Source organism: Hipposideros armiger, unplaced genomic scaffold (assembly GCF_001890085.2).
Source record: "Hipposideros armiger isolate ML-2016 unplaced genomic scaffold, ASM189008v1 scaffold_10, whole genome shotgun sequence".
In the NCBI taxonomy this organism is placed as follows: Eukaryota; Metazoa; Chordata; class Mammalia; order Chiroptera; family Hipposideridae; genus Hipposideros; species Hipposideros armiger.
Genome location: NW_017731360.1, coordinates 7,105,203 through 7,132,248, shown reverse-complemented (window position 1 = coordinate 7,132,248; position 27,046 = coordinate 7,105,203). Strand labels below are relative to the sequence as shown.

Genomic DNA, 27,046 nt, shown 5'->3' with positions numbered 1-27,046 from the left:
TCTCATCTGCATCATTCATAGTTTTGTATAATTATGAGCAAGTTACTCGGCCTCTCTTATGCCTTAGTTTCTTCTTCTATAAAATGTCAATAATAATTGCCACTCTCATAGGGTGGTCAAAAAGGGAATTAAATTAGTTAAGGCAAATAAAGCTCCTAAGTTAATACATGGCCAATGGGAACTACTCAAATATTAGCCATTATTATTAGAGGACTTGGAAGGGACCTTCAGGGTTATTGATTGAAAGAACAGGATGGGGTAGCAGAGTTAGCACTGGTCTTGGGGTCCAGTACCAGCATGGCTAACTGTGAGCAGCCTTCAAGTTACTTGATCCCTGTTCATTTTCAGTTAAATAGGAATAATGGGCCACATGATCTCAATAATTCCTTTCGGCTTTCATATTTTATGAGTCCATTTTTTCTGTTTTTCTTTGCTTTCTACTATTTTTTCTCTTTCCTGCATTTGGCCATTTTCTCAACAGATCCATGACTGGAGTTCTAAAAGGAAGTGGCATCTGTCTAAGATAGTCACCTTAGAAATTGGGTGGAAAGGGGGAGCTTGGGCCACTAGTGTGGCATTTGAAAGTCTCCCATCTTCTCACCTATCCAGCATATTGTGTGGCGCTCAGTTCCTCCTCCTTCATTCTTTAGACCAGAGTGCTTGCTGTGTTTCTTCTTTGTCTACCTTGGTTTGGCACATAGTAAGGCTCTGTTCATTCATTCAACATTCAAGACAACTTTGGGGCCGGCCGAGTGGCTCTGTTGGTTAAGAGCTCGCTCAAGAGTTTGAGCTCTGAGCAACAGCAGTTCGATTCTCAGCCTGAGCTGAGCAGCCACTGAGCTGCCAACAGGTGGCAGGATGGCTCAGCTTAAAAAAAAAAAAAAAAAAGGACAACTTTGGGTACCTACTGAATACCAGGCACTGGGAACACAAAACCAACTAAGAAATGGTCCTTGGATACATGTTTGAATGAATGGACCCAGACCCAGCTCATGGCAGCCTCATCCATGAATGATGTCCTTTTGATTCCTTCTCATTGGAATCTCTAATTTTGGGACCTCGTTAGTGTTACAGCTGCACTCTGCAAAGTTTAGATCTGGACTGTGAATTCTTTGAGGCAGTGTAGAATAGTGGTTGAGAATGCAGGCTCTATCATCATTATTCTGTGTTGGTTCATATCCCAGTATTTTCACTTATCAACTTAACTCTTCTCAATTCATATACAAAGGTTAAAGATGAATTAAAATCCCTTTTAATTCTCATGGTTCTAGCCAATTAGTATTGTTGAGTAACAACAACAAACCTCAATCCAAACAAACTTAAAAACAACAACAAAAATCTCGGCCAGATCGGTAAGGTGCACATGAAATTAATTTCTAAAGAGCCATGAAGTATCTTACTAATTTATTGATAATATTGTTCTCATTGCTTGAGAAGAGGGAGGGTAGGATGTGGTTATTTTATTTTTTTTCCAATTGCACACACTATTGTTTTAAAAAACTTTGAAACAATCACAAAATTATGGATGTATAGTACAAATAACATTTTTTAATGACTCATTTGAGAGTTAAGTTGCTGACCTGATGCCCCGTCACCCCTGAGTACTTTAGGGGCATTCTTCTGTATAGCCACAATATAAGTACTAACATCAGAAAATTAACATTGCATTACTATTGCTAACCCTCAGGCCCTGCTTCTCCATGCCTGGGCACTGATCCTCCGTTCTGGACTGCCCAGTGTGTGGACGCCCTCATCCCCCTGCTCCTCCCCACACTAAGTCGCTCTTCTTTGCAGATTCCCTCCTCACCCAACTTAGGCTTTGACCCCACTCTGGGCCACCATTCCCCAGCTACACCTCCCATTCCCACATTATTCTTTTCTTGCTCTGCCCTTTGCTTTGCGAAGGGGTTGGCCAGTAACTGGGTCCCTATTGCTTCCCTATATAATATACTTGTTGAAAACATTCGGGTAAAATGAAGCACTTGAAAATTTTTCTGTGTCCAGAACTATTACAGGCAACTCCAAATGATGTACCTCAATCCTTGTCAATTTACTTGCTATTTTTAGTCTACAGATGTGGTCCTATCTGACTGAACTATGTTTATCTCAGTGTTTTATAAACTTTTTAAGACAGAACTGTTTTTTCCAAATGAAATCTTACCTGGAAGCTTAATAGGTAAACTGGATCAAAGCAGAATACACTGTTAAAAGTAGGTCCTCCTCCTGTAACCTCCATTCCTCCTTGCTACCATGGCCCATCCTATGGCTGGGAGGGCAAGTGGGAATCAGAATTAATTTGACCTCTGCCTAATTACCAAGAAGAGGCTCCTAGCTTTCCAGCTGCTCTTGGTGGAACCTCCCCCAACTTTGGTTTTTTGGGGGCTCTGCTCCTCGCACCTTTGGTATGGAGGCTTCTTTTGGTTGGTTGGCCTAGAGCCCTGCTTCTTTGGCCTTCTTGAACTTTATGCTCCCTAGATATTTCAGAATTGACTTTTAAAAATAAACGTCAATTAATTGAGGAGCTTCTGAATAACCACCGTAGAACCCTACATTTCTGTAGAACATAATGTGAAAAAAAAATGTAATCCCATTTTAAAATATGGCAACCTTCTCCTTTCCTGAATTGTAAACTTGTACTGTCATATTTCAGACTTTCCTTCAAAAATGCATGCCAGTTTCCTTCTTGAAGAATTGTGTAGCGTTTCTCAGGCTACTGTTCTGCAGAAGGAGCAAACAGGAGAGAGAGCTTTAATCTTAGCTGTCTGTATTTTTGTTACAGCAGAAATCTGCAAGAAGCAACTTAAGATTGTTTCTACTTTTATCGCTCTTTCCATTACCTTGGTGTAGAGAGGAATAGGTGATAGACTAAAGATGTTTGAGCTCAATTTAGATGTCCTAGCTGCTGATGCCTCTGGATTCTTACCTCACTAGTGTTGTAAGAGTTGGAGAGATAATTAAGGTTTCTTGACAGAACCATTGGCCTCAGATTAATAACCTCTGTTCTAGGATGTGATGTGAGGGATGCTGGGCAGAGGGAAGGGAAGGACTAGAGACTGCATAGCTGGGAAGTGAAAGAGGAACTATCCAACCGGACTGTGATTCCTGGATTTAACCTGTTTATCAGCCATTTCTTCTTTTTTTTTTTTTAAAGACTTTATTGGGGAATTTTGGGAGAGGGGAACAGCTTTGGGGAATTGGGAAAGGGGAACAGACAAGTTACTGTCCTTTTGTTCTTCAGTCTAGTTGTGGAGGACGTCGCTTCACTGGCCCATGTTGGTATTATCATCGCGCTCTTCTCGGGAGTGGCAGATTGGTCGCTGGCTACTGGATGGCCACTCATGGTGGCTCTTGGCAGCTCACGCTGGCTGCCAGCCACTCACGGTAGCTTATGGCAGCCCACTGCAGCCTCACTGCAGCTTACGTTGTCACCGGCGACTCTCAGCAACCCAGCTCCAGGTTGAGCTGTTGTTCACCATCTTAGCTGTAGAGGGGGCAGTGTCGCTGGCCCTCATGTGGGATCCGAACTGGGTCCCTGCTGCTCAGAGCTGGCGTCCCGGGCCAGCTCTTAACCAACGTGCCACTCAACAGGCCCTATCAGCCGTTTCTTAAGAACTGACAAATCTGCCTCCATCCTATCTATATGCTAGTAGTAAAGTAATAATGCCCACCTTTGGCTGACCTAACCAGAAAAGGGCAAGTTTATTATAAGGATACAAGGTTGTCATATGGAACTTGAGGGCAGGGATATTTCTGGGCCTTGGGATGACACTAGAACTAGGGTTTGGAAGGCTGACAGGATTTTCTTTCATTTCTGTTTCAAGTGAGGCAGTTTAGTTAATGGATGGTGATTGTAAATCAGGAAGACTTTCCAAAATTAGGACCCGAAGTCATCATCTGAAAGTGAGGCGTTGCGCCGGGAGTTAAGGAGAGAAGAAAGATATTTTCTTATAAAAACCTAAGGAAAATAGAATTTCAAGTCTTAATGGTGTCAAGTGTAATTGGGAGGAAAAAGAGAACTGAGGACAGTACCATTAGATTTATCTATATGTAGCAATGATTTATCCAGCAGAATAAAGGGGCTTGGTTGAGAGCCACTGATAGCTAGTTTCCTTTCTGTTTAAACACACAAGGCTGAGCAAGAGTACGTCTAAGGTCCCATTCAACTCCAAAGCAGTAAGACTTGCTACCAAGGCAGCATCAGCATCACCTGGGAGCTTGTTAGAAATAGGGAATCTGAGGCACCACCTCACGCTTATTGAATTGGCTTCTGTATTTTAACATGATTCTTAAATAATTAAATTTTTGGCGTATCTAACAATGGATTCTTATGTAGGCATTAAAAAAAGATGTGTGTTGGGCCAGCCGAGTAGCGCGTTGGTTAAGAGTTGGCTTGGGACGCCAGCTCCGAGCAGCAGGCCCCTGGTTCAGATCCCATATGAGGGCCAGTGACGCTGCGCCCTCTACAGCTAAAATGGTGACCAACAGCTCAACCTGGAGCTGGGCTGCCCTGAGTCGGGCGTAGGCTGCAGTGAGGCTGCAGTGGGCTGCCATGAGCCACCCTGAGTCGCCATCCAATGGCTGGCAAGTGACTGCCTCACCCGGGAAGAGTGCAATGATCACAATACCAACATGGGCCAGTGAAGTGACATCCTCCACAACTAGACTGAAGAACAAAAGGACAGTAACTTGTCTGTTCCCCTTCTCCAATTCCCCAACGTTGTTCCCCTCCCCCAATCCCCAATAAAATCTTAAAAAAAAAAGATGTGTGTGTATGAATTGCTAAAATATATTAAGAAAATTAATGATTTCATGATTCCATTAAGAAACCACATGATTACATATAAATAAGTCTGAAAGGATATAAATAAAATTGAATTATAATTGATTTTCTTTTCCTCATTATTAATGTATTATCTGAACTTTTAAAATGAGCATGTGTGTTTTTAATTTTATCAGGAAAAATGTAAGCTAGTCGTTCTCTTTTTGAAGTCAGTTCAGATTTAGCATATTGGTTAAAAGTGTGAACTCTGGTATCAGCCAGAGTTTGACTTCATCGTTTCCTGGCTTTTTGACATAGGTATAGTAATTTGACCTCTGGTAGCCTTGGTTTTCTCATCTACATAATATGATAATAACAGAACCTACATCTTGAGAATTTTGAGGATTAAATGAGATATCGGATGTCCAGTGCTTAGCACAGTGCCTGGACATAGTAAGTGCTTGATAAATGTTAGATCTTATTAGTACTATTTTTCCCTTTTTTAAAGATCCATTTATGCACACATACTCCCAAAACCTTCCCTTGGCAAAAGAATAGCAACAATAGCAATTAAAAAACAAAATAGTGGACTAATGGCCTTGGGTAAGTATCAAATTGAAAAGAAATAAGATCAAGGTTTCCAAAACTCCCCACAATTAGAGTAGACAAAAGAAATTTGGAAAAAAGTCCATGGTGTTAAATCTATGATATTATTCTGTAGAGACTAGCTGTGAATTGTCTGCACAGTTCTTCTTTAATGCAGATGTCTCTCAAATTGTTGTCTGTCTTATTTCTTTGTGACAGGACACTTGAATTAGCTTTAGCAAAAGAGAGATGGAGGAGCCATAGAACATTAAAGGATGAATTCAGGAAGACCCGAGACCATGGAGAACTTGCCTGCTCTCTACACTATTTTCCAAGGAGAGGTATATTCTTTTGGCTTTGAAAACCTACCATTTATGTTAAGCATAGATTGAGGGTGAAAAAAGCAACTGGGTTTGGAGCTCCTGTTGGTTTGAGAATATCTTGAGCATTATAGTTTCAACAGGAAGGGCCAGTGGAGCATCTGACCATCACATGTACTCCCTCTAAGCTCCAGACTTCTAACTGCATACGTGACATCGTCATTTGGATACCTCACAGCATCTCTGATTTATGTTTTAAACTGAATTTTTTATTTTCTCACCAAATTTGTTCTTCTAGTCTTTCTCATTTCAGCAAATGGAACCACTATCCTTTCAGGTTCCCATGCTAGAAATCTGGGCATCATTCATGATTTTTTCTCTTAATTTGATCTTGATTTCCCCTCTCTCTCCAGACCATCAGCAAGTCCTATCACGTCTACCTCCCAGATATATCCCTGGTCTGTATACTTCTTTATCATGGCACCCCTTTAGTTCAAGCTCTCCATGTCTTGTCTGGCACTTACTGGGTTCCCTACTTCTATTGTAGTCCCTGACTCCAATCTGTTCTTCACATCACAGCCAGAACAACCTTTTTTTTTTTTAAACTGATTAGACCGTACTGCTTTCTCATAGCTCTTCTAGGATTCTCATTATACTTGAATACATCCAAACTCTGTTGTGTCATGACTTACTTGACTTAGCCTCTGCTTAATCTGACAGTGTTGTTTTGTTCTACTCTACTTGTTCCCCAGCCATTCTGGCCTCCTTACAGCTCTGAACATTGTAAGCTTGCTTCCTTCTCAGGACTTTTGCATATACTGTTGCTTCTAACCCCTTTCCCACCAACTTCTCTTTATCTTTTAGGTCTAAGCCCTCATGTCATCTCTTCGGAGATCTTTTTCCCACCATAAGTAAATATAAGCAAATAGCTTCACCCTGCATTTATTTGTGTACTTCTTTAATGTCTGTCTTCTTCACACAACACTAAGCTCCATGACAGAGCCCTGTCTGGTTTGTTCACTATTGTCTATGTTAATCCCAGGTGGGTGGGTAGAAAATAATAGGTTCTCAGTACATCTTTGGTGACTGAATGAATGATCAACCTTTGAGGGAGAAGGCATTGTATGTGTTTCGAGAGCAGAGGCTTTCAGACAAAACCTGGATTCCAGTCTTAAGTCTTACACTTACTGTGTGATTCTTGAGACCGTCACTTGATCATGTGAGCTTCAGTTTTCTTATTTGTTAAATGGAGATAGTAACTACTTCCATAGGGTTGCGACGATGGTTAAATAAACACACACACACACATGCAAAAGCACAATGCCTGTGACATAGTAGGAATTCATTAATATTATCTCCCTTGTCTTGAAGCAAAAGTAAAGCCAAAATATTGTTTTCAGTGCCTTACGAGTGCCTGTAGTAATATAACTATCATTTTTTATGGCATTTATACTAGCTTTGAGGTTGACAAAAGTTTCACCTCCTAGTAATGGGAGGCCTTTGAGGACACACTTTGTGACTGCCAGTTGTTTATAGATAATTGTGGTCCTTCATCCCAACTTGTAATACAATAGTCAAGACACAAAGGGTGATAACATTCTAACAAATAGGGAACAACTCTGCTCTTCAGACCCTTTGTCCTTTAAGGCCCACAGTACCCCCAAAGGTTAAGGTACCATAGCTCAGGATAAGGAAGTGGTAACACTGGAGATGAAATTGACTTTTCTGGTTACGAAGCCCTTGCTTGTCAGGTGTTACACAAAAGAAAGAGAAGAGCACTCTGCCCTCTGCAGACAGACTCAGATTTCTAGTAAAATGGCTTCTGACCTACAGCTTTTTCTTGTATGAGATGGGGCTTGAATTAGTGTAGGTTTTATATTTTACTACCAAGGATGGATGGGGTAGGGTAATTTCAGCAAGAACTTTATAGTTCTAGCATAGAACTTCAGGAGCACATTTTGAAAAATGATGGTTTAGAAGTGACTACAATTAGGGAAAGAAATTTCATGATAAATTGCAAGGAGAAACTTTTTCTGAATTTTCATCCAACAAACATTTAATGAGTGCCTTGTATTGACAAAGAAGACCTGGTTACATTAAAGTTAAAAAAATTTTTTGTAAGTCTAATGTATGTTATACCTTTAACACATTCTAGATCATTGACTCTCTCCAAAGAAATTGTTAACCTCATTTTATGGATAAGCAAACTTCTCAGAAGTTAAGTAATTGCCCAGATGGTTATTAAATGGCAAAGCTGGGATTCTAAATCAAGTTCTCTGTCCAAGTCTATTTTCTGCTACACTGCAGCTGGGATTGTCCAACTTACATAAATGCATTGAGGAACCGAAAGACCCATGAAAACTCTTGACTGAACTGAGGTATAGGAGGAAGGTAGTTGTAAATCTGATGGTTCCATGGTCATTTGTTTGTACTTCTATTATGGCATCAATTTTTTAATTGTTTAATTGTTACTTGTATATATGTATGTCTCTCCTCCATCAAAATTGTCAGTTACTGAAAAGCAGAGGCCATGGTTCTCTCATGTATCTTGGTAACTACTTCAAATTCATTTTAAAATAGGCTGGACATCTGTTTTTTTTAAGTTGTTTTTATTTTACATTACCTGACATGGCACCTTGCATGTAGGTGTTCAGTAAATGTTTGATTTAAATTGATCCCAAGCCTCTTAGTTCCAGTTGTCTTTGAAGAAGCTATTGGTGCAACCCATATCCTAGCATTTCTTCCCTTTAGCACAGCGGTTCTCAACCTGTGGGTCGCAACCCCTTTGGGGGTCGAACGACCCTTTCACAGGGGTTGCCTAAGACCATCGGAAAACAAAAAGATATTTACATTACGATTCATAACAGTAGCAAAATTACAGTTATAGAGTAGCAACGAAAATAATTTTATGATTGGGGGTCACCACAACATGAGGAACTGTATTAAGGGATCGCGGCATTAGGAAGGTTGAGAACTGCTGCTTTAGCAGGTTCAGCAGGGCTGGAGGGCCCAGTGACTGAATAGTTGAGAAGCCAGTATTTATCCTTCTCTTGTCCTCTGAGAGACATCTTGGTGCCAGAGTCCATTAAGCATGGTAGGGGGTACAGCATAGCAGTGGGATTTGGGGTTTGGGTTAGCCTAGCTGTAGCCTGAGGGGAAATCCTGAGGGGAGATTGCTGTTGGTAAGGTGGAAATAGCATTGGCCTAGACGTCAGAAACCTGTTCTCTACCTGGCCATGCTACTTTCCAACTTTGTGACTGGACAAGCAACTTATGTCTCTGAGCCTCAAATGCCTCATTTACATATGGGGATAACTAGTTTCAAGGCCAATGTAACCTCTAATCTGAAGATGGTAAATTCATTTTACCCCAAGCCCTGAGTTTAGTTGAGATAATTACTGAGTTTTTTTCCCCTGAGCTATTTGACTAATTATTCTTGGGACACCAGGGCAGACTGTGTGATCATCTACAGCAGGTGCCGTTCTGTTAATTTCAACTCTATCTGCACCGTAGAAGACACAGTGATGGAAACACCTGGTGCTGGAAATAGGCAAGAATGCCTTTTCTTAACTCAACACTCGAGTGCATCCGTTCTGGAGCATATTAACCTTTCCTTTTGGGAGAGGCCAAATTAAGGTCTGTTTTGATATTTCCTCAAAAGATTATAATGTGACACTGCAGCTTCAGAATTGAAAAGTGAGATTGTCTTAATTTACAGCAGCAAGGCGAGTTGGGCCCCAACTCCCAGATGCTGCTTTTAAGTTTGTTAGATAATTATGCCCTTTAATAATGTTATTATGCAATTCGAAACACCTTAGTCCTCTTTCTAGAACCCTGGAGCAAAAGCCCAAGTGCCTTTAGTTGGATTCAGAAAGAAGGGACTTGCTTTTATTAAAAATTTGAAATCATCTTCTTGATCCATGTGGCCCTGTCTTACAGAGAACGATTTGCTGAACTCGAGTAAGCTCTTCCTATCTCTGATCTTCACTTTTCTTATTTGAAAAATGACAGGACTGGACCAGCTAATCTCTACAGTCCTTCCTCCAGTTCCACCTTGCTTTGATTTTAAATGCTAGAATGTGCCTGCTTGTACTCTTTCTTTGGGACTATCTGGTCCCTACCCCAGCAAAGCATGTCCATCAATCTAAAACAGGAGTGTTCAAACTTTTGGTTCTTAACTCATTCTTTTTTTATTTTTAAAGATTTTTATTGGGGAATTGGGGTGGGGAACAGTGTTGGGGGAATTGGGGAAGGGGAACATTGCATTTTTTCAGGACCCATCAGCTACAAGTCAAATTGTTGTCCCTCAATCTTAGTTGTGGAGGGCGCAGCTCAGCTCCAAGTCCAGTCGCCACTACTAATCTAGTTGCAGGGGGGCGAGGGGGGATGTAGTCCACCATCCCATGTGGGAGTCCAACCGGCAACCTTGCTGCTAACAGCACGCGCTCTCACCAGTTCAGTGGCAGCTCAGCTTGGGCACAGCTCACTGGCCCATGTGGGACTCAAACCGGTAACCTGTTGCTCAGAGCTTGCGCTCTTAACCCACTGAGCCACTTGGCCAGCCCCTTGATCCATTCTTAATGCTCTATCTTGGAGTGTTAGTTCAAGTGCTCGTCCCAATATCCTCATTAAGAAATGAAGAGAATGGATATTTTAATCCTAATATTGAAGTGAGTAGTGATGCTATTTGGTGAAGTAGGAGGCATGGGACTAGAAGTCAAGGGACCTAGGGATTCTGTTCAGCTTGTATCTATTGGGTCGTCGGGAAAGTCGTGATGCATTTCTGCATTGAAAAACATAGAAAAACACCTCATGACTTTCCCGACGACCCAATAAGTTAGTTGTGTGCCTTTCCACTAGTCACTACCTTTCTGTGTTTCAGTGTCTTGGACTGTAAATTATTAAAAAGTTACAATTTATTAAATGTACATTGTGTGCCAGATACCAGTGCCTAGCACTTTATGTGCATCATTTGTTATCTGTAGCAGCAGAGTGAGCACAATGGGAACTTAGGCCCTGAAAGGCAAGTTCAAGATCCCACAGGTAGGAAGTGGCAGAGCTGGGATTGGAAGCCACACCTTTCACTCCGAATCTGTGCTCTTTCTTTCTACACCTATGTTATTTCACCTCATCTTCAACATGGGAACCTACCATTTCATACTTCCTAAGAGGGTTGCCAGGAGCAGATATCAACAGTCACAATGATTTTGGCTGCTAGAATTTTATAGTTAAAGAGAAGCTATGAACATCTCTACTCTGGTTTGGACTTCCTGGGTTCAGATCCTAGCACTGCTACCTATTAGCTTTGAACATTGAGCAAGTTACTTAGTCTCTGCATGCATCAGTTTTGTCATCTATCAGATGAACATAATAATAGTAACGACATCCGTATGGTGTCATGAGGATTATGTAAAGCACTTTGAAGAGTGTTTTGCATGGAGTGAGAATTCAGTATGTATCAGTGAATAGCAGTACAGCAGGGATCGGCTTATTCTGTCCTCTTGTTTTGTTGTGATGCTGAAACAGTGATTGCCCAAAATGAAACAACTAATTAAAGTCACTGAAAAGAGTAAAGTTTATATATATGTGATTGTATTCAATATTTTACAAAAAATAATAATGAATGTAGGATAAATATAGTATGTAGTGACAACTTTATTTTTTTTGTTATTTTTTAAAGATTTTTATTGGGGAATTGAGGGAGGGGAACAGACAAGTTGCTGTCCTTTTGTTCTTCAGTCTAGTTGTGGAGGACGTTGCTTCACTGGCCCATGTTGGTATTGTGATCGTTGTGCTCTTCCCGGCTGAGGCAGTTGGTTGCTGGCCATTGGACGGCAGTTCACGCTGGCTGCGGGCCACTCACGGTAGCTTACAGCGGCCCGCTGCAGCCTATGCAGTCGCCGGCTACTCACGGCAGCCCAACTCCCAGTTGAGCTGTTGTTCACCATCTTAGCTGTAGAGGGCACAGCGTCACGCCCATGTGGCATCCGAACCAGGGTTCCTGCTTCTCAGAGCTCACGCTCCCAAGCCAACTCTTAGCCAACGAGCTACTCGGCCGGCCCTGTAGTGACAACTTTAATCAATCCCAATCCACAGGTGAGGGCATGGGCTAGAGGAAAGAGGGGAGGACAGAGGTAGAGGTAGTCTGGCGTAATGATTTATCTGACGAGGGATCTGGGCCTTTCATACTATTACATAGTAACACAGTATATAGACTGATAAACTTCTAACTTCTCCTATCTTAGGTCAACTCTGCATAAGACTTGAGGACAGTCCTTTTCCTCTCTGATTACATCATCTCAGGTTCTGTCAGATGTCTGTGTGTTGGCTTTTTCTCTAATTATCTTGATAAAACTAAGACTGGTTTGAAGTGAACTAGAGCAGGCTATATGGTCTGGTTTGATCTGAGGTTTAAGAAAAAGGGATGTCCTACATGATCTATCCAAAATTATTAAAGTTCTCTGTATTGGGATTGGAGGCCTCAGTCCCAGCTAGTATAAAGCGTAACTTTATTACCTGATTTTCTGCTGTTTGTTGTTCTTTGGTTCACATACTGGTTTCAATAGGTGTGGGATTTGGGCATCCCTAGGTACTGTCATGCCATTTGACAGCAGTCCAATCTCACCAATGTTTTGGGTTCGCACATACTTGTTAGTCTAAATTTCAAAAAGATCAAAAGGAATATTTGACAGAACATCATTGTGAGGCAGTTTTGCAGCAGACAGATGCAGTCAGTACCAAGTAGAAATTCAGGGAGCATAGGTTAAATGCTACAGAAGAGAGAATCTCATTTGTGTGACATTGATTCTTTTTTCTTTTTTGTCTTTATAGGTTGCTATGGTGACAGACTATGGAGCCTTTATCAAAATCCCAGGCTGTCGGAAGCAAGGTGGGAGCCTGTAACTTGAAATTCAGCCTTTCCATTCTACCCTCTTTGTTTTCACCCCTACCATATCCTAATTATAATCTCTACATTTTTTAGGCAGCAGTTTTGGTTTTGTTTTTGTATAGAGATATGAATACAGACAAGTGATGACAGTTCATTGTTAGCAGGTCTTAACTTAGAAGAATGGTGCTGTCTGACTGGGAGGGAGGGCTGGGGTATAGCTACTTGGGTTCACTTCTGGATCTAGCATCTTCCCTAAATTTCACCTGTGACCCTGGGCGAGTCACATGACCTCTTTGGACTTAGGATTTAGGGGAAGGCAAACTACTTACTCTCTAAGGCCGACATTGTGAGTTTTCCAGTTATGGTACATGGAAAGGAAATAGTGTTATAACCAATACAAATATAAATATATATAATGCTTTAAATTTTCTTTGCATATTGATAGGCATTTGTTGAACATTTTTGGAGAATCTCTTTCACATCTATCATCTTATTTGTTTCTCAAAACAATTGTGTTAAGTAGAAGAGTCAAGTTCCACAGACTGGTAGCCTGCTCAGAGTGGTTTAGCTAGGTAATGGCACAGCCAGGACTAGAACCCAAGCCTCCTGACTTCCAGTCTCGTGGGCTCTCTACTTCATCACACTGCTAGTGGATCCAGAGACTCAACTTGATAATTTCCTGTGCCGAAATAAACATTTATTAAAGATTTTAAGGGCCAACCGAGTGGCTCAGTTGGTTAAGAGCTCGCTCAAGAGTTTGAGCTCTGAGCAACAGCGGTTCAAGTCCCGGCCCGAGCTGAGCAGCCACTGAGCTGCCAACAGGTGGCAGGATGGCTCAGCTAAAAAAAAAAAGATTTTAATGGAAGAGTGTATCCATAAGGATGTTAATAGAAGAGAATATAGAATAAAATAAAAGTTAAAAACTTTATTGCAAAAATTATCATAAGCAAAATTAAGTTGGAAAAAAGAATTTAGTAGATATGACAAAGGACTGACGGAAAGGGCAAAGTTGGAAAAGGGGACAAGTGTATGAAAAGAATTCACAGGAGTAAAAAATAGCAGTTGGTCAATAAATACCTTTAAAGATGCTCATTCTCAGTATTGATTTAAAAATAACTTAAACTGTGGAACATCCACACAGTGGAGTACTGCTCAGCCATAAAAAAGAGTGAGAATGAAGTATTGATACGTGCAACAATCTAGATCAGTCTCAGAATTATACTAAGTGAAAAAAAGCTAATCCCAAAAGGTTATATACTTTACGATTCCATTTGTATAATATTCTTTTTGTAACAGTTTTATTGAGGTATAATTCACATACCATACATTTTACCCAAACTATACATAAAATTCAGTGTTTTTTTAGCATGTTCACAGAGTTTTGCAACCATCTCCACAATCTAATTTGAGAACGTTTTTGTCACTCCCTAAAGAGTACCTATTAATAGTCACTCCAAATTTTCTATTACCCTTTCCTTCCCCACTCCTGTCCTCCTCCCTATCTGACCTTAGGCAACTACTAGTGTGCTTTCTGTATTTTCACGTTTGGTCTTTTGTGATTGTCTCCCTTCACTTAGCATGTCTTCAAGGTTTATTCATTTTGTAGCAGGAATCAGTACTTCATTCCTTTTCGTTGCCATTCCAAATTGTGGTATAGAATCAACAACCAGTTCTCCAATTCTCTGATTCTTTTCATTTTCTGATACCAACTAGGTATCTTACAGTTCAATTCTGACACTATCTGAAGGTGGTATCAGACTCCATAGGTTTAGGGGCTTAGTCCCACAAGACTGCCCTCGTTTCAGATGCCAGTCGCAAGTATGGAGTCCCCTCCCAGGTTACCCACACTTCTATCCAGCTTGGCTACAGATTTAAAGGTTCCCACACCATCGTCCCAAATTTCAATAATTTGCTAGAGCAACTCAAAGAATTCAAGAAAATACTATGCTTACTATTACAGTTTATTATAAAGAACACAAATAAACAGACAGATAAGGAAGTGTACATAGGGCGAGGTCCGAAAGGGTCCCAAGTGCAAGAGCCTCTGTCTCTGTGGCATTGAGGGGCATCACCCTCTTGGCCTGTGGATATATTTGCCAACTCAGAAGCGCTCCAAACCTTACCGTTTAGGGGTTTTTATGGGCATTCCATTATGTAAGCGTGATTGGTTAAGTCATTGGCCATTGGTGATTTAACTCAATCTCGAGCTCCTCTTTCCTCCCTGGAAATCAGAGGATGGGGCTGAAAGTTCCAACCCTCTAATCATATGATTGGTTCCTCAGGTGGTTACCAGCCCCCATCTTGAAGCCCTCTAGGGGCCTACCAGTAGTCACCTCAGAGCATAAACTTGGCTAGGGATGAGAGGGGCTTGTATAAATAATAAGACGTGCCTGTCACTCAGGAAATTCCGAGTTTGGAAGCTCGTGCCAGAAACCAGGGACAAAGACCAAATATGTATTTTTCTTTTTTTTCTTTTTTTATTGGGGAACAGTGTATTTTTCCAGGACCCATCGGCTCCAAGTCAAGTAGTTCTTTCATTCTAGTTGTGGAGGGCACAACTCAGTGGCCCATGTGGGGAATGAACCAGCAACCTTGGTGTTATGAGCACTGTGCTCTAACCAACTGAGCTAATTGGCCACCCCCAAATATGTATTTCTTATACAACAGTATCAATGCTGGTATTCTGGTTGTAATAATGTACTATAGTTTTGTAAAATGTCACCATTGGAGGAAACTGGGTAAAGGGTACACAGGATCTCTCTGTATTATTTCTTTCAATTATAGGTGAATCTAAAATTATCTTAAAATGTTTTTAAAAAGTGATTTAAAACATGTATAGGATCTTTGAAATTAACAAATATTAAAAAGATTGTTCCTTATACAATCTTTTGGAAATGGGTATTGCCAGCAATAGTTTTAGTTATTATTGGGAGCATAAATAGTTATACTTCAGCAATATCTATTAAGATTTTACATATGCTTACCCTTTAATTTCGCAATTCTTTCGGGAATTTAGTTTGCGATATAGAATTAGATAAAATATGTACATCTATGCAGTGGACCATGCAGATGTAAAAAGAATGATAACTGTATTTCTAACAAACTTTGCTGCTGGTGCCTTCATTTTACCAGAAAAGACCAATGGAAAGTTTTCATGCAATTCTACCACACTGATACCTTGCTGCTAGCAGTTGTGAGATACCACTGATTATAAGAAGCATTCCGATTTCAGAGATGTTAAAGTGAGGGCGGGGCGGGGGGATTGCTTCTTAGAATCAATGATTGAAGTGGAAAGTGTCCAAGATAATAAAATGAAAAAGCATGCTGCAGAAGAGTTTGTGTATCATGACCCTCAGCCCCCTTTTAAAGCATATGTACATATGCCAATGTATTTTAAAAATCACTGCATATGTTGAGAAGAAAGTCTGGAAGAATATCCAACAAATTGTTCACAGTAGTTACCTCTGGGGAGTTTGGTTTGCTAAGGGAGAGATGTACATGAAAGAGGGACTTAAATTTTTGAAAATTTTTAAAACAAAATTTTCTTTAAAATAAAGCCTGACAGCTCATCTTTGGATACTAAAGCCACCCTCTAGCCTTGGAGACAACTGTGCTGCAAATTGCATCTTGGCATTAAGAAACAGCTTACTAGTGGTTTCCAAGCCAGCAGTCAGCAATTCAGTCAAGGTTCTCATTTGATGTTGGCTGGGATTTAATGAGGTGGAACTCATCCCCATGCCTATAGGGCACGTACCTCTTTTGGTCTGAAGACAGATTTTCTTGTTAGTGTGCTTGCCATAGCTGCCAGTACCTGAAAGCCCCATCCTCACTTGAGCATTTATATGGCACTTTGGGGACTATGTGGGGATTAAAGGCCTGCCACTTTCCAGCAGTCAGTCTTCAACTCACTTGTGTTCTTACCCTGTCAGATGGTGCCTCTGATGGTGGCCACCAGCTTACGAGTGAATCTGTCCGCCTGACAGCTGTGCTGAGACCAGCCTTGGAGGGGAGGAGCTCAAGGAGCCAAGTAATTAGGTGGAAACTGAGTTCTGATCCAGGACTCTTCTGTAGGACGCTTCCATAGATGTATTAGTAACCTGAGCAGTTGACGTTCCCACAGTGTATTTTAGCTTCTCTGCTCTTAAAGGGAAGATTAAGTCTCATTGAAAGAACTGAGCTATGAAAGAATTCTGATCTACAGATTTTAACATTTTTGATTCAGGAAGGCAGACTCTATTTTGAGTTATTTTTCTCATACTTCTATTCTCAGAATTCTTTAACACTGAATTGAAGGTCCCTTCCTAGTATGAGGTCAGACAGTTAAGTTTGCGAACTCATCCTAGAAAAAGTGCTACCTACCTCATTGCTGAATGTCACTATGGTCACCTTCGAAGTATTCCCCTTGGGAAGCTATGCACCGACACCAGTGCCTGGTCCACCCTACAAAGCAATTTTGGAACTCTTTTTCTGGAATGGCCATCAGAGCTGTCGTTGTGTTACCCTTGATGTCCTGAAGGTCATCAAAATGTCTTTCTTTCAATATTTCCTTTATCTTCTGGTAAAGAAAGAAGTCATTGGGGGCCCAGAACAGGTGAGTAGGAAGGGTGTTCCAATACAGTTATTTGTTTCCTAGCTGAAAACTCCCTCACAGACAGTGTCGTATGAGCTGGTGCATTGTCGTGCATGAATGGCGAAAAGTTCAGGTTGTTTTCATCTAACTTTTTCACTCAGCCTTTTCAGTACTTCCAAATAGTAAACTTGGTTAACTGTCCAGTTGGTACACATGCGTAATGAACAATCTCTCTGATATCAAAAAGGTTAGCAACATCTTTGCAACAAGTTCATGAACTTAATTGTCAGACTACGTATTCACATCTAAACTAGATTTTCTTTCCCCTCTCGTGGAATTGTTCAACAGAACTTTCTGCAGTGATAGAAATGTTCTGTTTCTAATATGTTTTCTGACACAAATTGGGTGTCTTAACAATTCAATTAAATTCTGACACTAGCAACTTAGAGTTAGTCTCAGATCCACAAGTTAAAGAAGGTCAGTCCCACAATACTGCCCCCACTTTAGGTGCCATTTGCAAGTTCTGAGCCACCTGTACTTCCGACTGGCTTGATCGGGTTCCCATAACCCTCTCCACAAGTTTAATAATATGCTACAATAGCTCACAAAACTCAGGAAAAACACTTTTCTTATGTTTGCTGGTTTGTTATAAAGAATACAATAAAAACAGCCAATGAAAGAAAGAGATGCATACGGCAAGGTATAGGAGGGGCGCACACTGAGCTTCCATGTCCTCTCTGGCACTCCACCTTCCCAGCAAGCTGATGTGTTCACTAACCCAAAGCTCTCTGAATTTCATTATTCAAAGTTTGTGTAGAGCTCAGTCTCCAGCTCCTCCCCCTCTTTTCTGGAGGGCCGTGGGGTTGAAAGTTCCAACTCTGTAATCACTTGGTTGTTCTAGTGACTAACCCCATCCAGAGACTGTCTAGGGACCCCTACCCTAAGTAATTCATTCGCATAAACTGGTGTGATCAGAAAGGGCTTATCATGAATAACAAAAGACTCAATCATTAGGGGAATTTCAAGAGTTAGGAGTTTTGTGCAGGCACTGGGGACAAAGACTGAATATATTTTTGTATTATACCACATCTGTACTGTCCAGTACAGCAGGGACTGACATTTTAAATTTTGTTAATTTTAATTAATTTAAACTTAAAACAGTTACATGGCTAGTGACTATCATAGTGGACAGTGCAGCTCTATACATTTATGAAGTTCCTTTTTTCTCAAAATCCTTTGCCCACTAGCACTAAGCTGTGAAATTTTGAGAACAGAGATTATTCAATGTTATACTTTTATTTAAAGTGCTTTGCTTCTGGTAGAAGTGCAGATATTTTTAGAAATGGATTCAGTTTAGCACATAGTTATTGATTCTATTTTCTGGTCACTATCTTAGGTGGGAACACAGAGATAAGGAAACATAGTCCCGGCTGGTTTGATTCCCGGCCCAAGCTGAGCTGCCAACAGGTGGCAGGATGGCTCAGCTAAAAAAAAGAAAGAAAGAAAACATAGAGTCCCGACTTTCAGATTGTTCAGTGTCTAGAGATGCAAACAAATTACAATGTAGTGTAATAAAATGAGTGAAGTTGCAGTTAATCCATTGAACTGTGGAATAGTTAGGCTGTTGGGATGAGTCTTGGCCTCACATAATGCCTGAGGTATAGTGAGTACTCAGTAAATTTTATTAAATGAATACATGAATTCTAGTCCCAGCTCCACCATTTACTAGCCTCTTGACTTCAGCAAGTTGCTTAGTCCTTGAGCCATAGTTTCCTTATCTGGGAAGTAGAAAGGGAATGATGTGCATATTTTAGAGCTTCTTGACTGGCGGGATTATTTTATTCTTCCTTGGATTCATCTTTGCTTACAATATTGTGGATATTTAGTAAATGGTTGAATGAATCCATAATCCCAACAAGATAAAGGATGTGAAAGCACTTTAATTTATGTGCTTACGTTATTGTCATATACCATAGGTTGGAGATCTTATTTGAAAAGTCCAGAGAGGGAATTTAGACTCCCCCAAAGGTAAAGGGAGATCTTTTATTTTGACATTTTTTGGCTGCAGCTGTTCTCTCATGGTTTGTAATTTTTACCTCTTTCCTTTATTGTCAGTGGAAGTTGTGAAATAAATTAATGTTGAACTTAACATAGTAGTTGGGAGAATACTTTTAAGGGAACCGTAATAGGTTAACTCTGTCTTTCTCATATGGTGATTGAGATGCTAGCCCTTTCCAGGTTGTCAGAATTCTTTTTTTTCTTCTTTTACCAGCAGACACTCAGAGAGGACTCATTGTTTAAGTGTCACATTGGGTTTATTGAACAAGATGATGGATTTGATATGCCCTTTGGGCATTTATGGCTTAATGTCAGAAATCTAGGCACAGACTGCCCTGAAGCACTCACTCCCTTCCATGCGGCATGACAAGCAAAGCGTTTTTGTTTCTGTTTTGTTTTGGAGAAGGTGCTAGAACAGAATTAGATGTGTTTCTACTGTTTAAGATGAGATCATCTTTCTCCTTTTTTAATTGAACAGTTAACACAGATAAATAATAAATAAATGGAGAAATATCAGTATGAAGTAGGAGACCTGACAGACTCATATTCGAATTGTAGTTCTTTCTTTGTCAGCTCTGTGATGGTGGACTATTTGCTTAACTTTTTTTTTTTTTTTTTTAAAGATTTTTATTGGGGAATTGGGGGAAGGGGAACAGACAAGCCGCTGTCGTTTTTGTTCTTCAGTCTAGTCGTGGAGGATGTCGCCCCACTGGCCCAAGCTGGCACCATCATTGCGCTCTTCTCGGGCGAGGCAGCTCAGTCGCCGGCTTCTGACGGCCGCTCACTGCGGCTGCTGGCCGCTCACGCTGGCTGCTGGCCGCTCACGCTGGCTGCTGGCCGCTCACGCTGGCTGCTGGCTACATAGGGTAGCCCATGGCAACCCACTGCCACAGGGAGTGCAGCCTACGCCGTCGCCGGCGACTCAATGGCAGCCCAGCTCCAGGTTGAGCTGTTGTCCAGCATCTTAGCTGTGGAGGGCAGTGTCACTGGCCCTCATATGTGGGATCCNAACCATCGCGCCACTCGGCCGGCCCTATTTGCTTAACTTTTAGACTGAGAGAAAGAGAATAATAAAGGTTAATAATTCTCTCAAAAAACTTTAGGGAGGGCAGTTATTATAGATATAAATTTTGTTTGATTTATCAGGTTTTTTCTTTAGTTTTGATTCTTGGTTTATATTCATTCAAAATAATTGTTTATTATATTTATTTATTTCAAAATAGATGTAGTTTCATCTATTAAAACATTTGAAAATAAAAAAAATTAAACTGTAATCCTGTACCCTAGTTTATTGTTATAGCATTTTGGATTATTTCTTTCTAATATTTAAAATCTATTTTCAGCATTTATAATCATATTATACAATTTTACATTGTATTTTTGTTATGTACATGGGAAAATGCTAGTTGCCTACAGTGCTTGGCACATAGTAGGCACTCAGTAAATATTGCTAACGAATGAATTATTGATGTATTTTCACATAATCTTTGGAACATCGTTTTTGATGGTCTATCAAGTGACTATACCATAGTTGACTTAACCATTAACCTATGTTGGAAATTAGATTGTTTCTAATTTTTTCTGTCTTAAAAATACATTGAATTTTTTTATGTAGATTGATTTTCCAAATGCGTATAGCTTTTTCTATGTATAAGATTATTTTCTTAGGACAGAGTCCAGAAGTGATTATGGGTCAAATTAATTATTAGTTAGAACTCTTTGTGCAAGGGACAGAAACACAGTTGAGAAATGTTTTCTTAATTTTGCTGGGGAGTGCAGGATAAATCTAGCTTCCACCAGGGCTGTATCAGGTGCTCAGTTTACACCCTCAGGGCTTTGTCTCTTGATTACTGATGCTCTTCTTTGCTCCCCTCTGGCCAACTCTTGCCGCTTGGTGGTTAAGATGGGCATTGGTAACTTTTTGTGGTTTATAACCCTGACAGTCTTGAGAAAGATGATTTGATTAACTAGTGCCTTGGGTTTGTCCCTGAACCAGTCAATTACTGTGGCGGGTGTGTGTGTGTGTGTGTGGGTGTGGGGGGGTACCTTTATTGACTAAACCTGTGTCATGTGCCCACAGTTGGGAGTTAGGTCAGCTCCAATCAAATTATATGGACTGATAAGCTTATTTCAGAATGTCAGGAAGGTGGTTCTCCCAGGAAAGGACCTAGGACAGACAGGAAAAGGATATCTATTATAAATATTTTATTAAATGTCATTAAGTTATTTAATGATTATTACATATTATAATATTAATTTTTAATTAATTTTATTAAATGTTTTTATCACTCTTGATAGCCATTGCTAAATGATTTCTAAAAAAAATTATGCTAGCCCTAGCAATATTTCTTATTTTACTATACTCTCATCAACATTGGATATTGTTATTTTCTAAATATTGTGGTAATTTAATAGATTAAAAATGGCACCTTATTTATATTTCCTTTTCTTACTTAACATCTATCATAATTATTTTCTGTACCTGTAATTTAAATGGCTGATTATTCTTCCTTTTCATAGATTTACCATAGTTTACCAAGCTGTTTTCTAATTATTGGTCATTTAGGGTGTTTAGAATTTTTATTTTTAACCTTTGTAGGTTATAATACTGCAGATATTTTTATATGCCCATAGGTTTTTGCCTCTATTGAGTTTTTTCTTTTGGAAAAATTCCAGTGATATTCTTGCATCAGGGATATAAAACATCTTTATGCCCTGTGCTTTTAAAGAAGTTTACAAACTTGTATTTTTACCAGAATTATGTAAGTGTAGTTATTGTATCACATCTTTACTAGCACTGAGCATTATTTTAAAGCATATTTGTTTGTTGATTAGATGTAAAAAAGGATCTCAAATTGTTCTAATTTGAAGTTTTAAGTTAATGAACATTTTTTTCAGTGAATCCCCAACTCCTATCTTCTCCTTAACTTGTTTCTTAGAGTATTAATACCAGATATACCCTGTGCTTTATTTTATTTCCTCTTCTTGTGCTCAGGTCTGGTCCATCGAACTCACATGTCATCCTGTCGTGTGGATAAGCCCTCTGAGATAGTGGATGTTGGAGACAAAGTGTGGGTGAAGCTTATAGGCCGAGAGGTAAGGTTCTGTGCACCTTTTATCTGGTTAGAAAGGACTAGGAAAGGCTGGGATTTTCTCTGTATTTCATGATGGTGAGTGTGTATATGTCATTAACTATGGCTGATAACCGTATTTTGAATCATGCCACCATACTCTGACCTGAATTTAAACCTTCTGGCTGGCTGTCCTGCAAACCCAGAAGGAATGTTGTGAATTACAGTAAGTGTGGTGCAATAAGTACACATTTATAAAACTTCCCTCCCTGAAGTTTACCCAATAATGGACGTGAAGAAAAAACAAAAAAGAACTAAAACTAAAAGGAGGGAAGAAAACATGATCTATGGGACTAGTCTTTTTTTTTCTTCTTTTTTTTTAAGCTGAGCCATCCTGCCACCTGTTGACAGCTCAGTGGCTGCTCAGCTCGGGCCAGGCATCAAACCGCTGTTGCTCAGAGCTCGCACTCTTGAGTGAGGTCTTAACCAACTGAGCCACTCAGCCGGCCCCGGGACTAGTCTTTAATAGTCTTTATCACAAACTTCAAAGAATTCCTGCCAGGCACACTTTAGTTTGGACCAAAAAAAAAAAGGACATAGAGTTTCCAGTTATTTTTCCTAATACCTGGCACCATGCACCATGGGGGAAGTGAGAAAGCTCTGAAGGACCCTGTTGACAACCCACTTGAGGGTATGCAGGCTGTGGGTGTGGGCAGACCACAAGAGAAATACGAACAGACAGTGAATGAGTCCTGCTCTTCTACTAGAGAATGGCAGAGGAGACAGGCCTGAAAGAGATATTCAACAGTATTTGAGTGCTTAATATGTGCCCTGTCTGAGGGATACAGAACGAACCAGACATAAATGACCCCAGCTATGATAGAGCTTATATAGAATATAACTGCAGGAGATAAATAAAAAGTAAAATTAAAATTATTAAAAATAATTACAGATTACAATAAGTGCTGTAATGGGTTCAAACAATATCAGAGGTAGATTTAGATAAAGTAGTCAGGAATGGGCTTTCTTAGGAGATGGTATATGAGCTGAGACCCAAACAAAAAGGAACTAGTCATGTGGAAAGTTGAGATGAGAATATTCCAGGCAAAGAGAATAGCTGATGGAAAGACCCTGAAGTGAAAAAGGGCTTCAAGTGCTGGAGGAAGCAAAAGATCACTGTGGCTAACAATTGTCTTCATGTTTAAAGAAACTCTAGATCAAGTCCAAAAGGTGATCTAGCCTACTGGAATGTTCTGAAACCCATTCTGGGCTCATGGATCTCGGAACCGATCATTATGCTAAACTTACCTAGAAGAAACAACTTTTTTTTTTTTTTTTTGCCTTCTTTCATAGGCCTTGGATTTCTAAGCAACCATTTTTGTCTTGCCCACAAGAGGGACAAGAAAACCATTTCCTAAAATTCTTCTGCTGCAGGATTTGCCTGTTATGCTTTTTAGTACTCCCAATGCTCCTAGCACCAGACCTTGGCTATGAGTTCAGTGTTTATTATAATGACAAAAATTTCGATTCTTAGTCAGATAATTCTAGACCAGCAGTCTAAATTATCTACTTTGAGCTTTTGGTGACTTTGCTTTTGTCTTTTTCAGATGAAAAATGATAGGATTAAAGTATCCCTCTCCATGAAAGTTGTCAACCAAGGGACTGGGAAAGACCTCGACCCCAACAACGTTATCATTGAGTAGGTAAAAAGTTTGCAAAGGCTCAAATCCTGCTACCTCTCAAACCACAGAATGTTGTAGTGAATCAGGCTGACACGGGAACTCTACCATTCTTAGACGGTGATACTGATGAGTTATGTGACCTTTCTGATCTTTGGTTTTTAGAGGTATGAAATGTTACAGATAACACTTCATTCACTGCATAGAGTTCTAAGATGAAATGCTAACTTGCAAAGCTCCTAGCATAGAGGTGCCCCATTGTTGGTTTTGTTTCCTTCCCCTTATTTTTTTTTTCTGCTTCTGCCCTTTTACCAGTTAGCCAACAGCGTTCATGAGGTACCTATTATTTGCCTCTCTCCTAGCACTGGGCTGAAAAAGGTAGAGACCATGTGGGAGGGGAGGGTAATCTAGGAGCAACTCCAGTGGGGTTTAGACGCCTGCATCTTGGGATACACTGGGTTCTGAACACAACACCTTACTTTTATTGGCTCCTCTGACCTTTCATTTAGGAATGGAAGATTTTCTGTCTATGAAGGATAATGTCTGATAATAAAGGGACTTTGACCTCTATCTCAAAGTCCTTCTTGAATATAAGCTAGTGATTTCTAACTAGGGGTTCTTAGATCCGTAAGATTCCCTTCAGGGAGTCTTGGGGGTTTATGAACTATTTCCAGTGTTTCAGAAAGCCAACCAAAATCATACATTTATCCTCAAGTTAACCATGATATTATTTTGTTGCTTTTGATGAAAAAATATTACACCATTTATCTCATGCTAATCACGGGTTCTTAGTGGCAGTTATGTTATTGATTTATTATAAGAAAAAAATAAATGTTGTTTGAGTCGGATCTTGGTGGTGAAAAGTTTGAAAACTCTTATGTTTATTGTTTTCAGCGAAATCACTTTAGATGTGAAAGAATTTTACCTAAAAGGAAGGGAAGTGATATTTATTGACTATATGCAAGGCAGTGTGTACATACATGAGTGCATCTAATTCTCATAACAACCTGCAAAGTGGGTGTTATCTCTACTTTATTTTCTATCCCTAGGGTCTGGCTTGATGCCTGGTAAGAACTCACCTGTGGTAGCAAATTATAGTGGGTCAGGGACTTGAATCTAGGTCTCCTGAAATTAAAGCTAATGCCTTTTTACCACATGATGCTTCTCTTCTAGCTGTTTCATGTGCCTTACAGAGTTTTTCACATTTCTGTAGTTTAGTTTCTAAATATTGACATGTTTGTAGGGCTAATTATTGACAAAACACTTTCCATTTACAGTAGAAATCGTTATAACTCAGCAATGTTATTTAACTCTGGCATTTACTGATTGCATTGTAATAAATTGCTTCTGCTCCAAATAATCCTGTGCTATACAGCAGTGAAATTTCCCAAAGCCGCCCTTATAAGGGTAAAATACAAAAACAAGTAAGATAAAAGAGTTATTTCTTTTAGGGGAAGGGAAGGGTAAGGGCTTTCTGGTTTTATGCTGGACGTGTCTCTCTCTATAGGCTGTTTATAGTAATAATGATGTGGCTGAACAGTAACTTTTGTTGTAAACTATTTCTAGAGTTGTGTCCAGGAAAGAAGCATGGCTTAGTGGAATGGTGACAGGTCTTAGAGTTAGAACTGAATCACAGGAGTCCCAGTTTTGCTTCATACAAGCATATGACTTTGAGCAGATCACCTAGCCTCTCTGAACCTCAACTTCTTCACTATAAAATGAGCTAATGATACCTACTTCTCAGAAATGAGGGAATGATTTAAATAAAATCTTATTTGTTTATTATCTAGTTTATTATCTGTAGTAGATATACTTGTCTAATATATAATAGCTACTTGTAGTTACTTTTAAAATGTCTCTTTGTTTTTCCTCTGAGATTATCACATCTTTTCTTTTGAAAGACTATATAAGATCCATAAGAACGGGCCACATCTTGTCTTATGTGAAGCAGTCATTTTGTTAGTGCGTCCATTTATTTCTTTGTTCAACAAGTATTTATTGGGTTCATATTCTCTTTGAGGTACAAGGGGAATACCAAGGGTTCTGCCTAAGGACCTTTACTGCCTAGTGTAGTGAAATAATTATTCAAATAACTTTAATATAAGGCCACATGTAATATATGCTAAAAGAGTAGTTTAAAGAAAGGATTCTAGGGATTAGCTTGAAGAGGAAGAGTTGATTTAAGACCCTGATCAGGAAGGAGGGGGCATTTGAGCTAGGTCTTGAATGGATAAGATTTTGTCAGGCAGCAGGGGAGGGAATGCTATTCCGGGCAGAAGAAATGGTTTGAGGAAAGGCATGTGGCAGGAAGGCACATGGCACATTCCGGAGTCTTGTTTAAGGAAAGAAAGGGATATGCTTAAGTATTAGAATATAAGCCTTGAAAGATGTGCTGTGGCCAGATTGTGGAGAGCTTTGAATAGCAGTCAAAGAATGTGAATTTTGTTTAAAGCCTCTGAGTGGGAAAGGCACCTGATCAGACTGTTCTCCAGGTCCCCATTCTCTGGCCTCTGTGATGCTCAGTATCTTCATGCTGTCTTTAGCCACCCACCGTTTGTCAGCTACCTTTCATTTGCCATCAAAACCTAGCTGTCTTCTATTTCATTCCCTCAGGCCCCAAGGAATTAACAAGGTCATACCATAAGTGATTCTGCAAATGGAAAGGGGCTAAAGTCAGTTTACTATTAGGTTTAGTCAGCATGGTATAGTCTTTAGAAAGAGGATTTACGATTTACCACACTGTTAGTATCCGTTTATATGCCTCCCTCCACTGCTAAACTATAAGCTCAGTGAGGAAAAGGACCATGTCCTATCATTTGAATATACTTACTCATATCACTAGTGCTAGTACCGGTGTTGAACTGAAAAGAGAAAGATTAATCCAACTATGTGTGCTGGATGGATTGGAGGAGGGAAATTGGAGGCAGGGAGACCAGTGAAGGGATTATTACTGTTTATGTGAAATGTAATGAGGCCTAACCTAGCATGATGGCGATGAGGACAGAAAGGGAGACATGTGGTGAGTGACACAGAGTATTGGGGTTGATTATAATGAGTGTTTGCTTAAGCTACAACTCACAGCCACTTGAAATGCAGCTCTACAAATGAGGATATC

General features: G+C 39.9%; 1 protein-coding gene across 3 annotated transcripts in view; it reads left to right on the top strand.

Moving 5' to 3' along the window:
- ZCCHC17 (zinc finger CCHC-type containing 17) overlaps positions 1 to 27,046 on the top strand; it is a 55,039-nt gene that overhangs the window by 10,400 nt on the left and 17,593 nt on the right. For 2 of the 3 annotated variants that reach the window (XM_019659979.1, XM_019659985.1), the window contains exons 2-5: positions 5,564 to 5,685; positions 12,496 to 12,553; positions 22,177 to 22,277; positions 23,860 to 23,951. In XM_019659979.1, coding sequence (XP_019515524.1) covers positions 5,620 to 5,685; positions 12,496 to 12,553; positions 22,177 to 22,277; positions 23,860 to 23,951 — 317 coding nt within the window. In that variant the 5' untranslated portion in view covers positions 5,564 to 5,619. The remainder of the gene's footprint in view (positions 1 to 5,563; positions 5,686 to 12,495; positions 12,554 to 22,176; positions 22,278 to 23,859; positions 23,952 to 27,046) is intronic. The other variant, XM_019659993.1, reaches the window with a different exon arrangement.